The sequence below is a fragment of the Pinus tabuliformis genome, chromosome Q (assembly GCF_031772625.1).
Source record: "Pinus tabuliformis cultivar Carrire ecotype Pingquan chromosome Q, CPIR1, whole genome shotgun sequence".
In the NCBI taxonomy this organism is placed as follows: Eukaryota; Viridiplantae; Streptophyta; class Pinopsida; order Pinales; family Pinaceae; genus Pinus; species Pinus tabuliformis.
The window spans coordinates 469,226,695-469,239,345 of NC_142296.1; the positions used below are offsets into that span (position 1 = coordinate 469,226,695).

The following is a 12,651-nucleotide window of genomic DNA, read 5'->3' on the forward strand; positions in this document are numbered from 1 at the left end:
AGTTCTGGACTTGAAAAATGATGAACATGGAGAGCTACGGGGAGCTGGACAGTGTAGTGAGGATATACCTGTTGCATTTTTAAAAAATTGCAGTTCACAGCCTTCTCATGTTGATACCCTACATCACTTCAAAGGTGACAAGAACAGGAATATGAGCATGGACGAGTCCTTTGTGGATGCGCTTGACCATCTGACGGAAAGTAGAAGTGCAAGTCTGGAAGAGTCTAGTTTTCTTCTGAAGGGTAATTTTCTTGAGAAGGAAGGTCAGTTATCAAAACTTTATGCATGCGGTGAAGAAGCTGAAAAACCCGCTTCACTACTTGTAGAACAAGAGCAATTGAGACAGATGGCTCATGACTTGGAACAGGAGAAATTAGAAATGGCAAATACCTCGGATGACTTGAGATCCCAGCTGCAAAGCAAAACCCTGGAAATTACACAGCAGAATCTTCATGATTCCATTGAACAGAAAGGTACACTTGCAGTTGCCAGTGATTCTGAGACAAAAGTGACTTACATTGAAGACTTGGAAAAAGCAACTGGTTTGTTGGAAGAGAAACCCCAGATATCTCAAACAGATGGGGAACATTTGACAAAGAATGGGAATCAATGTCCACTTGATTTTAAGACTCTGCGACAGAAATTAGAGGATCTTGAAGCAGAGAAAGCAGCCGCTTTTTCTAAAATCAAGGAAGCTGAACAAAATGTACGAGTGGAATCAGTGGGTGAAATCAAAGAAGGTAAGGCTTGTCTTGAAGTTGAAGTTGAAAGATTTATCAAGAGAGCCAAGGACAGAGAAGAAAATTATATTGAAATGTTAGAAAAACTCAGAACTCAAGAACAAAGTCTCAACGATGAAAATCACAATCTTTTAACGAAGCTTGATGAGCATGCAAAGAATATGGCAAAGGCAGAACAAGAAAATCAGCTTGTAAGAAATGAATTGGCTGAAATGAGACCTGTTCTAGATGAAGCTATTAAAGCTAAAGAACAGATTACAAGAGATTTGAATGTTATAAGCTGGAGACATGTTCTACAATGGTTGAAAAAGAACAACTTGAGACAGAAGCTATGAGAACAAGGCAGCTGACTGATGAACTTAATGGTCAAATATCTCAACTTAGTGATGAAATGCATGAAATAAAGGCTGAAAAGGTTAAAGCGATGAATGATCTTGATGAATTCAAGGTCTTGGTCAAAAAATTAGAAAATGAGAGAGCAGAGCTATCTGAATATCTTCATGTAGTGAGAGCTGAGCTGGAGCAAATGAAAAAAGAAGCTGATTTCCACCAAAAACATGAAGAAGAAAGGAATCGATTCTCTGAGGAGAATGCCAAACTTTCTGCAGAGCTATATGATTGCAAGGAATATTTATCAAGGAGGCAAGATGAAAAATCAGAACGTGATAAGCAATTGAGAGATATGGTACTTGAGCTTCATAAAGCTACATCAGAAAATATGAATTTTGCAAGCAATGTGTGCAAGCATAGACATATGTTAACAGAGGTAGAGGGTGAATGCTTTCTACCTATCCCTGAGGCAAGATGCGACTCAGCTTTGTTGCAGAGTCAAACAGAACCATTGCATGGAGAGTATACTGACCAAGAAACATCATTGGGTGTTCAGAAAACTGATTGTCAAAATTCAACAGTTCATAAGGCAGAAAACATTGAGGAAACCATTCAACCATCTAAATCTATTAATGAATCAGAAATTTCAAATATTGATTTGCAGCTTGCTACTGCTGTGAGTTTTACAGTAAAACAGCTTGCAAAATGTACAATCTTGCAGGTAATATTTGAATTCCATAGTTTAGAGATTTCAGAAATGCAGAATTCATTTGAAAAACTAAGGAGTTTCTGTGATGCAGGGGGAGAGAGATTCAGCTATACAACAACTTGCTATTATCCATGATCAGCTTAGAAAGTTGGTCCAGCAGCAAGAGAGGATGACTGAGCATAGTGAAGAGCTAGTTGATCGTCTGCGGCATGCAGAGTCCAGTGAAGTTGGAGAAGAAAACATGCAATCTTTTGTGGCATTGGACATCCTGGTCGCTGACTGTAGCAAGTTCATGAAACATTTGCAGAAAGCATTGGATGAAAGATCACAGTTTGAACCCACTATAAGAGAACTTGAGTCTGTTTTGTTTTCAAAGGACCAAGATATTCAAGATATGAATGTTAAGTTAGTTGAGCTATCTCAGAAATGTGCCCAACTTGAAGAGATTAGTGGTAAGTGCACAGTACTGGATGAAAAATGCACTGAAATGGCTTTTCAAGCAGCCCAAAATGCAAATGAAAGAGATTCCTTACATTTGGAGGTAGATGCCCTTAGAAAATCTCTTTCAGAAAAGGAAACATTAATGAAAGCTTCTTCAGAATTTTATTCTGACTTGAAACACCAGTTTGACACTACCATAGAGAAGTTAATAGCTGCCATTGAGGAAGTCATTCAAGATGAGACTTTGGCATCTGTTCCTTGCTCGGAGAGAATGTCTTATCTGGAGACAAGCCTCCTTTTTCTTATTGAGGAGTATAAGGTAGCTTTTTCACAAGTGAACCTGGTTCATAAATGCTTACTTGAGCTTGCTTCTAATTATGGAAACTTGTTGGAAAAAAAACCGACACTTTCTTTGGATGTGTTCCTCAGAGAAGTCTTCAGTTACAAAGAAAAGGAAGTAGACCAGTTAAATGAAGAAGTAAACGTAATGAATTCAATTAAAACTCAGCATGAAGAAGAAATTAAGGAACTGAAGGACCGTTTATGTAAATTTGACGAGAATCTTAAAGAAATGAGCATGGATAACAGCAAAATGAGAACTGAGCTTGAGCAGACAGAAAGCAAATTGTCATCAGTGAGAGAAAAGCTTAGTCTGGCCATCGCTAAAGGAAAAGGATTGGTTCAGGAACGCAATACACTAAGACAATCATTAGTGGACAAGTCCAATGAGCTAGAAAAATGTTTGCAGGAATTGCAGAAGAAAAATGATACATTGCATGAAACTGAAATGAAAGCTTCTAAGCGTGTTAAAGCACTGGAATTAGAGCTAGAAGATATTCAGAATTCTGCAAGTGCTTTTCGGGAATCAGTTTCTAACAAGGACTCACTTCTTCAGAAAATTGAAAATGTCTTTGGGGAGATGAATTTGCCAGAGGCAATCCACTCCAAAGAAATAATTGATAAAGTTGAGTGGCTTGCAAAATCATCTCTTGGAGTAAATAACACTATGTCTGAAACAAGTGTGGATGATGACAAAACTGGGAAGAGTCATCTTGAAGATCTAAAAGAAGAGTACGAGGAACTACAAAATAAATACCGTAGTGTAGTTGAGCAGTCAGATATACTGGAGAAGACTTTGTTGGAAAGGAACCATCTTATTCAAAGATGGGAACAAATCCTTGAGAATGTTGATATGCCAACATCTATGCGAAATACTGATCCAGAATTTCAGATTGAATGGCTCAGCAGAGCACTAACGCAGGCCCAACAAGATGCAGCTTGTTTTAAGCATGAAATTGAGAATGCTCAAAGAATTGCTGACTTATCTGCCTTTGAAGTGGAGGACTCGAAGAGGAGAATAGAAAGCCTAGAGGAAAATCTCTTGAAAGTAAACTATGAAAAACAGGAATATGTGAAAAGCCTCGAGGAGCTTAATTCTAAATTTGAATCTCTAAACGAGCAAGCAGTTCAAGATGCATCCCGGAAAGAGAGTTTATGCAATGATCTTGTTGATCAACCTATGAGTGAGTCCCCTGTGGAATCAAGCATTGCTGATAGGAATTTAATTGCAGAAGACTGTATGAAGAGACTATTGGATATGGTTATTGAAACATTGAAAGATCAAGATCTACAGGAGTTATCTTTATTCTGCAATAATGGGGAGCATCTCGAAGGATGTATCAAGAAACTCATAGAAAAGCTAAATGAATTATCTGAAGAAGTTGAAAAGCTCAAGGAAAGTGGTGATGCAAAGATGATGGAGCTTCAGGGTCTTCAGGCTGCAATGACCACAAAAACTACAGAACTTGAGGAAATGACTAAAAAGCAAGAAGAAGTCTATTTAGCAGTGGCATCACATAGAGTAGAGATAGAAAGTCATATACAACAAAATAGAATAATGGCTGAAGAGCTAGAGACAGTGAAAAAACAAAAGGATGCTTTACAGGTACAGCTTGAGGAGGCAGAAGAGAGATCATCAGTAATAAGGGAGAAACTGACTATGGCAGTGAAAAAAGGAAAAGGGTTAGCTCAACAACGAGAAAATTTGAAACAATCTCTGGATGAAAAAATAGTAGAACATGAGCAGCTAAAAACGGAGTTGCAATTACGTGACTCTGTGATTAATGAACATAAGCAGAGAATCAGCGAGTTGTCAAGTGAGCTGGAGCGCTTTGAAAGTCTAGAAACAGATGTATTTTCCTTAAAAAGTCATTGTGCCGAGCTAGAGAAGAAGTTACTTGATAGCAACAATACAAGACAGAGTATAATGAAGACATTAAACACTATTGACTTTACAGATGAAGTTTTATACCAGGATCCGGTCAAGAAAATTGATTGGCTTGGTAAATCAGTGAATGAACTACAGCAAAAGATAGGTTTTGCTGAACAAGAAGCTACAAAATTCAAAGGAGAAGCTAACATACTAGCCACTAAGTTGGATAAGGTTTTTGAAAGGGTGCACTCCCTTGAGAGTGAGCTAGCAGATGCAGAAAACAAAATCTCAGCACTTTCAAATGCAAAAAAGGCAGTAGAAACAGAAAGTGACCATGAGATACAAAAAATCAAGGATGATCTGGCTGCACGCACTGAAGAGTTAAGAGAAGCTCATTCAAGGGCAGATGACCAGATTTCCAAATTGTTGAAACAACACGCTCAGTTGAAGCACTTAAAGGAAGAATATGGCTGCTTGCTCTCTCTTTTAGCACATGATTCTTCCAGGACGCAAGAGGTCTTGAGAAGTGTGGAGCTCTCTTTTCAAGATATATTAAGTCAACTTGATGCTTCAAAAGGGTTAGAGTTGCCTAGTATTGATCTTATGAGTGGATGGACTTATCCTAAAATTAAACAACCCAAGGAGGTAATGCCAGAGTGCCATTGATTGTTGAAATTGGTGTGATATATCATATAAAACCTGTTTTATAAAGTTTATTATTTTGTTTGTTGCGGGTTTTATCATATCACTTTAGAGTAACACTAGATGGGTTATGCTTCATGAACCTGCAGTCTGACCAAAATAAACTCCTTCATCCATAGGATTCACTATTCAGTAGTAGACCATTAAGGAAATGAGAGACATCCATAGATATGCAGAATACAAACGAGATTCAAAATATGCCCATAGTAATATTTAGAGGTCAACTATTACGATTGACAACTCTGCAATCTTTGTAGTTGGCCATGCCCTATTGGTTTTCGTCTAATACTTACCCATTAAATGTCCAGGTCAAGAAATTCTTTGATTTGAATATAGTTTTCAAAGGGGTGCCTACACGAGAATTGGTATACTTAACTTCAAATGATGCTTTATTTGGTGGATCTCTTGACCGACCAATATTAATGGACTAATGTTTGGATCTAACTATTAAAATACTTAGCTATGATCTGTCAAACTTGTAGTTAAATTAGAGCTCAAAACTAAAAACTGTTAGAAATTTCAGGGTCAGATATCAAAGGATTCTGATGCCATGTTAGAAATTAGCATATATCTTGCAGCGGAAGAATTTATACTTTTAGAATTTTATCTTCTGTCACCATTTAGAGAAAACTGTTACCATTGATTTACAGGAATTCACATATAGCAGAACAACATGAACTTGCTTTAATTTAATAATGCAGAATACGGAAGAGTACAATAGTGTGATGCTGTGCTATATGGCACTAATGACCCTCAAAATGATTTACAGCTCACAGGCCAACTCAGAACTTACAGCTCTAATATCCCTGTTACAATATGTAAGGCTTATAGAACCCTGTAATCATTTTTGCCTGTAAGGCCACTTATAGACACTTATATGCTACGTCAAATCTCAGAGCATATTATTCTAGGGTTTGGTCGTTTGAGTTTTCAGATCTTGATTTCAGTTTCTGTTCCAAATTCCAGCTTGATTGTGTGCTATGGTGGTTGCCCATGTTCTTCTTTTCTCTTTCCAGGTGGGCAGGTTTCTGGGATATTCAGCACCATTTCCCACCTTCTGGTTTGGCCCCTGACATTATTAGGGCTTCACCATTCATATCCTGCTTGCTGGCAGTCTCAACCTTTGGTACTTCTTCTATATGCGCTGATGCCATCTATTGGCACTTATATTCTTATATTCACCCTTATATTCTTCTTTTGCAGAGGACAATGCAGTTGTCAACTGCCTTTTTTCTATTCGATGATCCCACCTACTGATCCCACCTAAAATACCTTTGGTACTTCTTCTATATGCGCTGATGCCATCTATTGGCACTTATATTCTTATATTCACCCTTATATTCTTCTTTTGCAGAGGACAATGCAGTTGTCAACTGCCTTTTTTCTATTCGATGATCCCACCTACTGATCCCACCTAAAATGCAAACCAGATGATGATCTTCTGCCATCTGCACATCTGGCCCAGTGAGAATATGTAAATCTGACCAGCTCAATTATCAGGATAACAACAGCTGAAGTCAGATCACGATTTTGGAGGATACGGATCAGTTTTATCGGTTTTATCTTGAATAAAATGGGTTGTTATTACCGTAGAAAGATATTTGACATCAATAGAGCTCCCTCTGAGTGAAAAAAGGACACCAATAGAGCTCAGCCACCGGCTTTTTAGCCCTTGCTGGTGCACCCTGCCCTCAGTGGGATGTATGAGATTTGCGGCATTTAATGTAGATTGGTAATGCTAATAAATGGGTTGAGAGTTAAAAATATGTGTTCTCTAAATCTGTTTAAATCAGTTTGATACGATATATAATAAATCAGTTTGATACGATATATAATAAGGAGTTTTCATATGAATTTGATTATGATTTAAATTCTGAAAAATAATAAATCAGTTTGATACGATATATAATAAGGAGTTTTCATATGAATTTGATTATGATTTAAATTCTGAAAAACAAAATATTTTTATGTTTGCATTTCATTTTTATATTAATTATTTGTAATATTAACATAAAATTTAGGTTATTATTTTAATATATTTTTTTCCCAATATTTTATAAGTTAAAATGATCTTGAAATAAACATTATATCTGATAAATTAAAAATAAAATTTAATATAATAATTTTAAAAGTTTATCTGAAAAACATAATTTAAAATGTAATATACATATAAATGCATATTAGTAAAAATTTGTGTCTTTATGGATCACTAATATCTTATATTTACATGTTATTATAAATAATATAATTTTCCTTTGAATAAATATTGAAGATGATATGATTTTTCATTTAAACAGCTCCAATAATAATCAATAATAACCATTCTCACAAGTAACCAGCGTTATTCGTTACGTATCATAATCAATAATAACCATTCTCACAAATAACCAACATTATTCATTACGTAGGGAAACATAAAATAGTGAAAAATAAATGGTCCACGTTGAGATGCCCATAGAAGGTATCTTTCTGATTCATCCATCATTGATTTGGGGTTTGCCTGATCATGGCTTTAATGGGATGCTGCAATTTGTGGATTATGCATTCCTCGGTAGGGCATTAAATTGGGCTTTTCACGCTCATCTTCAATCCTCGCTTCCAGATGTATGTATTTACTGTGTTCTACCTCTTTTCTTTTCTTGCTAATTCAACAGATTTTGTACAAATCCTATTGAAGGTTTCAAAATTGTGAAATCCGTGGGGTCTGATCTTCGAAAAGCAGAGAAGCTTGCGCATAATTTAAAGCATTGATGCTTGAGATTTTGAAATCTAGCATTGCAAGGGAGCAACTTGATAATTAATTATTTAGGAGGCCAATTAATGTTTTGACCTGGATTTTGGCTGTTAAGGTGCCTGCAAAATTTGGCAGACATCTAGCCTTCCTGCTGCGAATTCATAGAAAATTTCCTATAAAATTATGAAATTTGTGTTTTTGCAGTTTGGAGGTTAGTACAAGGTTTGAATTTTTATTGATTCGGTTACCAGACATGGGAAGTTCATAAGACCTTTGTGACCAGGACGGCAGTTGAGGTCAGGTCTAGATTGTCTCGGATGCGGATGATTTTAAGCCCCTTTTTTGGGAAACAAAATGAGTTGTTATTATTGTACAGAGATTCAATATAGATCAGTTGTTGGCCTTCTAGTCTTTTTGCTCCCAGAGAAGCTAGGTGCACTCTACACCGAATCACATGTAATATAGTAGGTGCACTCTACACCGAATCTCACTTGTAATATTGGAGGTGCACTCTACACCATTGGATGGATGTGATATCACATGCAATGCGTGTGGGTAATGATAATAAACTAAAATGGAAATGGATTTCAGTTTTGTAATGTAATAAAAAAGGAAAAAAAGGAAGAAGATGGGAAAGAGGAAAACAAAAAGATACGTGCATAAAAGAAGAAATGAATTAACATAAAGCTATCCTAACTTTGAATTTTTAAGCTGTGAGATCCATTTCAATGGTTAATGAGTCTACGATTAAGATGGATCTCTGCAATGTTAACAACCAGTAAATAAATAGGCAATAGTCCCCGGGACATTGACATTCTAGGACACATGCCGTAGAAATGTCCTATATGTTCGACTTTAAAAGTATTTTGCATTGTTGTTTTGTGACTCTTACGAGTTCTTACGGTCTCTTGTTCTTTCTTATTATGCAGGTGAAGGATAAAATGTAGATTTGAATTAACATGAAGCTATTTTAACTTTGAATTTTTAAGCAGTGAGATCCATTTCAACTGCTAATAAGTCTACGATTAAGATGGATCTCTGCAATGTTAACAACTAGCAACTAAATAGGGCAGTCCCCGGGACATTGACATTCTAGGACGTTTGACATGTACTTGATGTTTAGTTTTAGGGTTAAAGTGTTTTGTATTCGACAGTGTCTTGTTTTTAGGGTTAAAGTATCTTGTATTAGACTCTTGTTTTTCGTGTTCTACGTGTTTAATGTCCTTTGTGATGTGACTTAGATTAGTAGACTTGGCTTAGGAAAGACTTGACGAGGCAGAAGAGTGTCGATAGTTTGACTCATCTCAAGAGAAGCTTGGTAAAAACTCGGCAAGCGCAAAAATGTAAGTAGGGCATTTGTAGGCAGGGCTGTTTTGGGGCATTTATACTTGGGTTGGCCAATCATGACTTCAGGTCTTCGATGCCTCCAACAAGTTTTGATACAATGTCAAATATGGAATGACAAGCACAGAGTTCTTTAGAATATTATATTCACTATTTTTATTTTCCATTTGAAACTTGAAAAAGGATGTTTCAAGATCAAATACCATTTTGATAGTTTATGTCTTCACAACTGATTCATTATCAATGGGTTTTAACATATTTTGTTAACAAAATCAATTTATTTCAATGAATATAATACATGTTTTCAATATGTCTTCATATTAATTAAATTTCCTGTTTGATTAATGATTTCTTAAATAACCCTATTCAAATCGATATGGATACCCAACCCAGTTCTTGTTCGCGTTTCGCGTGAATTTATTCCTTTACCTTCACCTTCAACTACGCAATTTCAATCCAAATATGAGGGGTCTAGACAAGTTCAATGGACATTTAAGACTACTTGCATTCCTTTTCGTAGCCACTTTAACCCCCAAATACAACCCCCAAATACGCTTTTCGACATGGCTTCCTCAAATTAAAACTCAAATACATCGACCCTTGCTTTCAAAAAAGCCCATAAAAGCCCATTCACATTTGAATAGTCTTCCACACACTATGCCTTACGGCGTTTTCTTTGCAACATTAGGTGCAAATGCTAGTTTATTTCCATTTCTATCTTTACAATTTTTTCATTCATTCATAATTTGTTGTCTTATAAATTTCTAGAAACATAGTTATTTACTTATAGTAGATTAACTTCATGACACAGTCACTTTACTGAGTAGAAATTTGATTTGCAAGGATTATTTTTAGGTTAATAAAGTAGTGTGCATGGGTGTAAAGGAATTTCATTCCTTCCATAGCTTTCTTTAATCCTCTATGTAGGATTCATGTAGCATATTTTCCTGTATGTTTACATCTATTCTTATAGAATAGTAAAGAATTATATTTATTATCATATTTATTACGCAAAAATGCATATCTTGTTCCCAAAGAAAATTTAAATGGAATTAATCAATGATGTTCAACAATGTTCAACCAAGGAGAAATAGGATTTAGATAGACTTCCTTCGATTCTAGTTAATGTTCTATGTGTCTCCTTTGTGATTTGAAATTTGATTTTTCCAAGTTGATTAGGTGGAAGTACTCTTGTTCCGCCTGCAATAGTTTATTTTACTTAAGTTGATTAAGTTTAAATAAGTAGAATACGGTTTGTTTCAATCACTATTTCGATCACCCCACAATTTAGGATAGATAAATATCTGAGTTTTGAGGGTGGGGGAGAGTGGATGGAGTAGATAAGGAAAATGAAGTTAGATGGAGGGGACGTGGAGAGAAATATGGGTCGGGGAGAGTCGATGGAGTAGATAAGGAAAGTGAAGTTAGAGGGAGGGGACATGGAGAGAAATATATATACAAACACACACACACACAAAGAGAGAGAGAGAGAGAGAGAGAGAGAGAGGATGGGAGTTATCATGTGAAATCAGGTAGGGGCCTGAGAGAGAAAGAGATTGAGGATGGGAGTTATCATGTGAAATCAGGTATGGGCTTGAGAGAGAGAGAGAGAGAGAGAGAGAGAGAGAGAGAGAGTTGGGGGATTTTAATTGAGGGGTTGAGGATGGGAGTTATCATGTGCAATCAAGCAGGGGCCCAAGAGAGAGAGAGAGAGAGAGAGAGAGAGAGAGAGAGAGAGAGGTAGTGTTGGGGGTTTTAAGTGAGGGGTTGAGCATGGGAGTTCTCATGTGCAATTAGGTAGGGGCCAGAGAGAGAGAGAGAGAGTTGGGGGGTTTTAAGTGAGGGGTTGAGGATGGGAGTTATCATGTGCAATCAGGTAGGGGCCAGAGAGAGAGGTATTGTTGGGGGGTTTTAAGTGAGGGGTTGAGGATGGGAGTTATCATGTGCAATCTGGTAGGGGCCCGAGAGAGAGAGAGAGAGAGAGAGAGAGAGAGAGAGAGAGAGAGGAGTAGTGTTGGGGGGTTTTAAGTGAGGGGTTGAGGATGGGAGTTATCATGTGCAATCAGGTAGGGGCCAGAGAGAGAGAGAGAGAGAGAATAGTGGTAGTGTAGGTGGTTTGAGAGAGAGATAGAGAGAGAGAAACAAGTGGTAATGTAGGGGGGCTTTAAGGGAGTGGTTGAAGATGGTAGTGATCATGTGCAATTAGGTAGAGGCTTGAGGGAGGGAGGGAGAGAGAAAGAAAGAGAGGGAGATATGCGAGATAGAGTTAGGTGGAGAGAAAGAGAGGGAGAAAGAGAGAAAAATAGGAAGTGAGTGTGAGGAATATGGAGAGTGGGTTGGGGGGAGTGATTTGGGTAAATAAATATAGATATGGAGGGAGCGAAAGAGAGAGGTAAATAGAGAGAGTTGGGGGGGTGTGTGAGGGAAAGAGAGGAAAAGAGGGAGAGGGAGAGAGTTGTATATTATGGAGAGGTAGAGGTAGATGGGATTAACATGTGAATAGTGAGCAATAAATATATATAGATAGAGAGAGATAAAGAGGAGGGGGAGAGAGAAGAGTGGAGAGAGGGTATTAGGGAGGGAGAGAGAGATAGAGATACAATGAGGAGAAGAGATGATTTGATGTGGGAGAGACATGGAGAGATAGAGAACAATAAATATATAAGTGGAAAATGAGATGGAGAGGTGGATAAATTGAGATTGTAGATAAATAGAAAGGGAGAGAGGAATGGGGAGAGAGGTTGAGGGAGGGGGAATAAGGGAGAGAGAAAGGGAAATAGGGAGACATGCATGAAGGCATAGAAATGGGTGGAGAGATGAAGCAAGCAAGATGGATAGTGGGAGAGAGGATGATCTGAAAATGGAATGTACTTGTTTAAGGGTGCAAGGTATCCATTTTCCCTAATTTCAAATGTGAGTTATACACTCCAAGTCACCTCTAAAAAGGTGAAAACTTCTTATTTATTATACAGAGATAGACTGTAGGGGCATTCACCAGACATGTCACCTCTAAAGAGAGGATGAGTTCCAGAGGCTACCTGGCCCTCTACAGGCTCTGCCTAAAGAAATAACAAAGTAAACACTTAGAAGTATTTGACATACACATACTTGAAGTTTGATGTCTTGCGGAATAAGACAAATAACTTTCTGCAGCTGAATAGGTGATTATGTGTGTATGCAAGTTATGTATATTTGCTGTTTAACACTTTATATCAGTTTTGTTTAGCATATCATCTTCAGCAAATAAAGACATCAAAATGATAAAGCAGTTCACCCCTTCTGGGCTACATCTGCTGGACTAAGCCTCTCAAACTAGGCTTGTCCTCTTATATTAAAAATGATACAAAATCTAATACAAGAATATGAGTGTCTCGAAAGACAGATCTGACTGTAAATGCAAAATCAGAAGATAGGAATTAGCTAAACATGCTCTTTCCCA

The 12,651-nt window shown here is 37.1% G+C and overlaps 1 protein-coding gene and 1 long non-coding RNA gene across 2 annotated transcripts; one reads left to right on the forward strand and one right to left on the reverse strand.

Annotated features, from left to right (window-relative positions):
* Positions 1–902: 902 nt before the first annotated feature.
* Positions 903–5,161, forward strand: LOC149220234 (uncharacterized). Its single transcript, XM_089384705.1, has 2 exons — positions 903–1,791; positions 1,871–5,161. Exons 1-2 carry the CDS (start codon positions 1,039–1,041, stop codon positions 5,096–5,098), a joined length of 3,981 nt encoding a protein of 1,326 aa, XP_089240831.1. The 5' UTR covers positions 903–1,038; the 3' UTR covers positions 5,099–5,161.
* Positions 5,162–6,180: 1,019 nt separating this feature from the next.
* Positions 6,181–6,815, reverse strand: LOC149220235 (uncharacterized). Its single transcript, XR_016249272.1, has 2 exons — positions 6,549–6,815; positions 6,181–6,384 (listed from the first exon to the last, which is right to left on the reverse strand). It is a non-coding gene; the product is annotated as an uncharacterized LOC149220235 (long non-coding RNA).
* Positions 6,816–12,651: the final 5,836 nt, after the last annotated feature.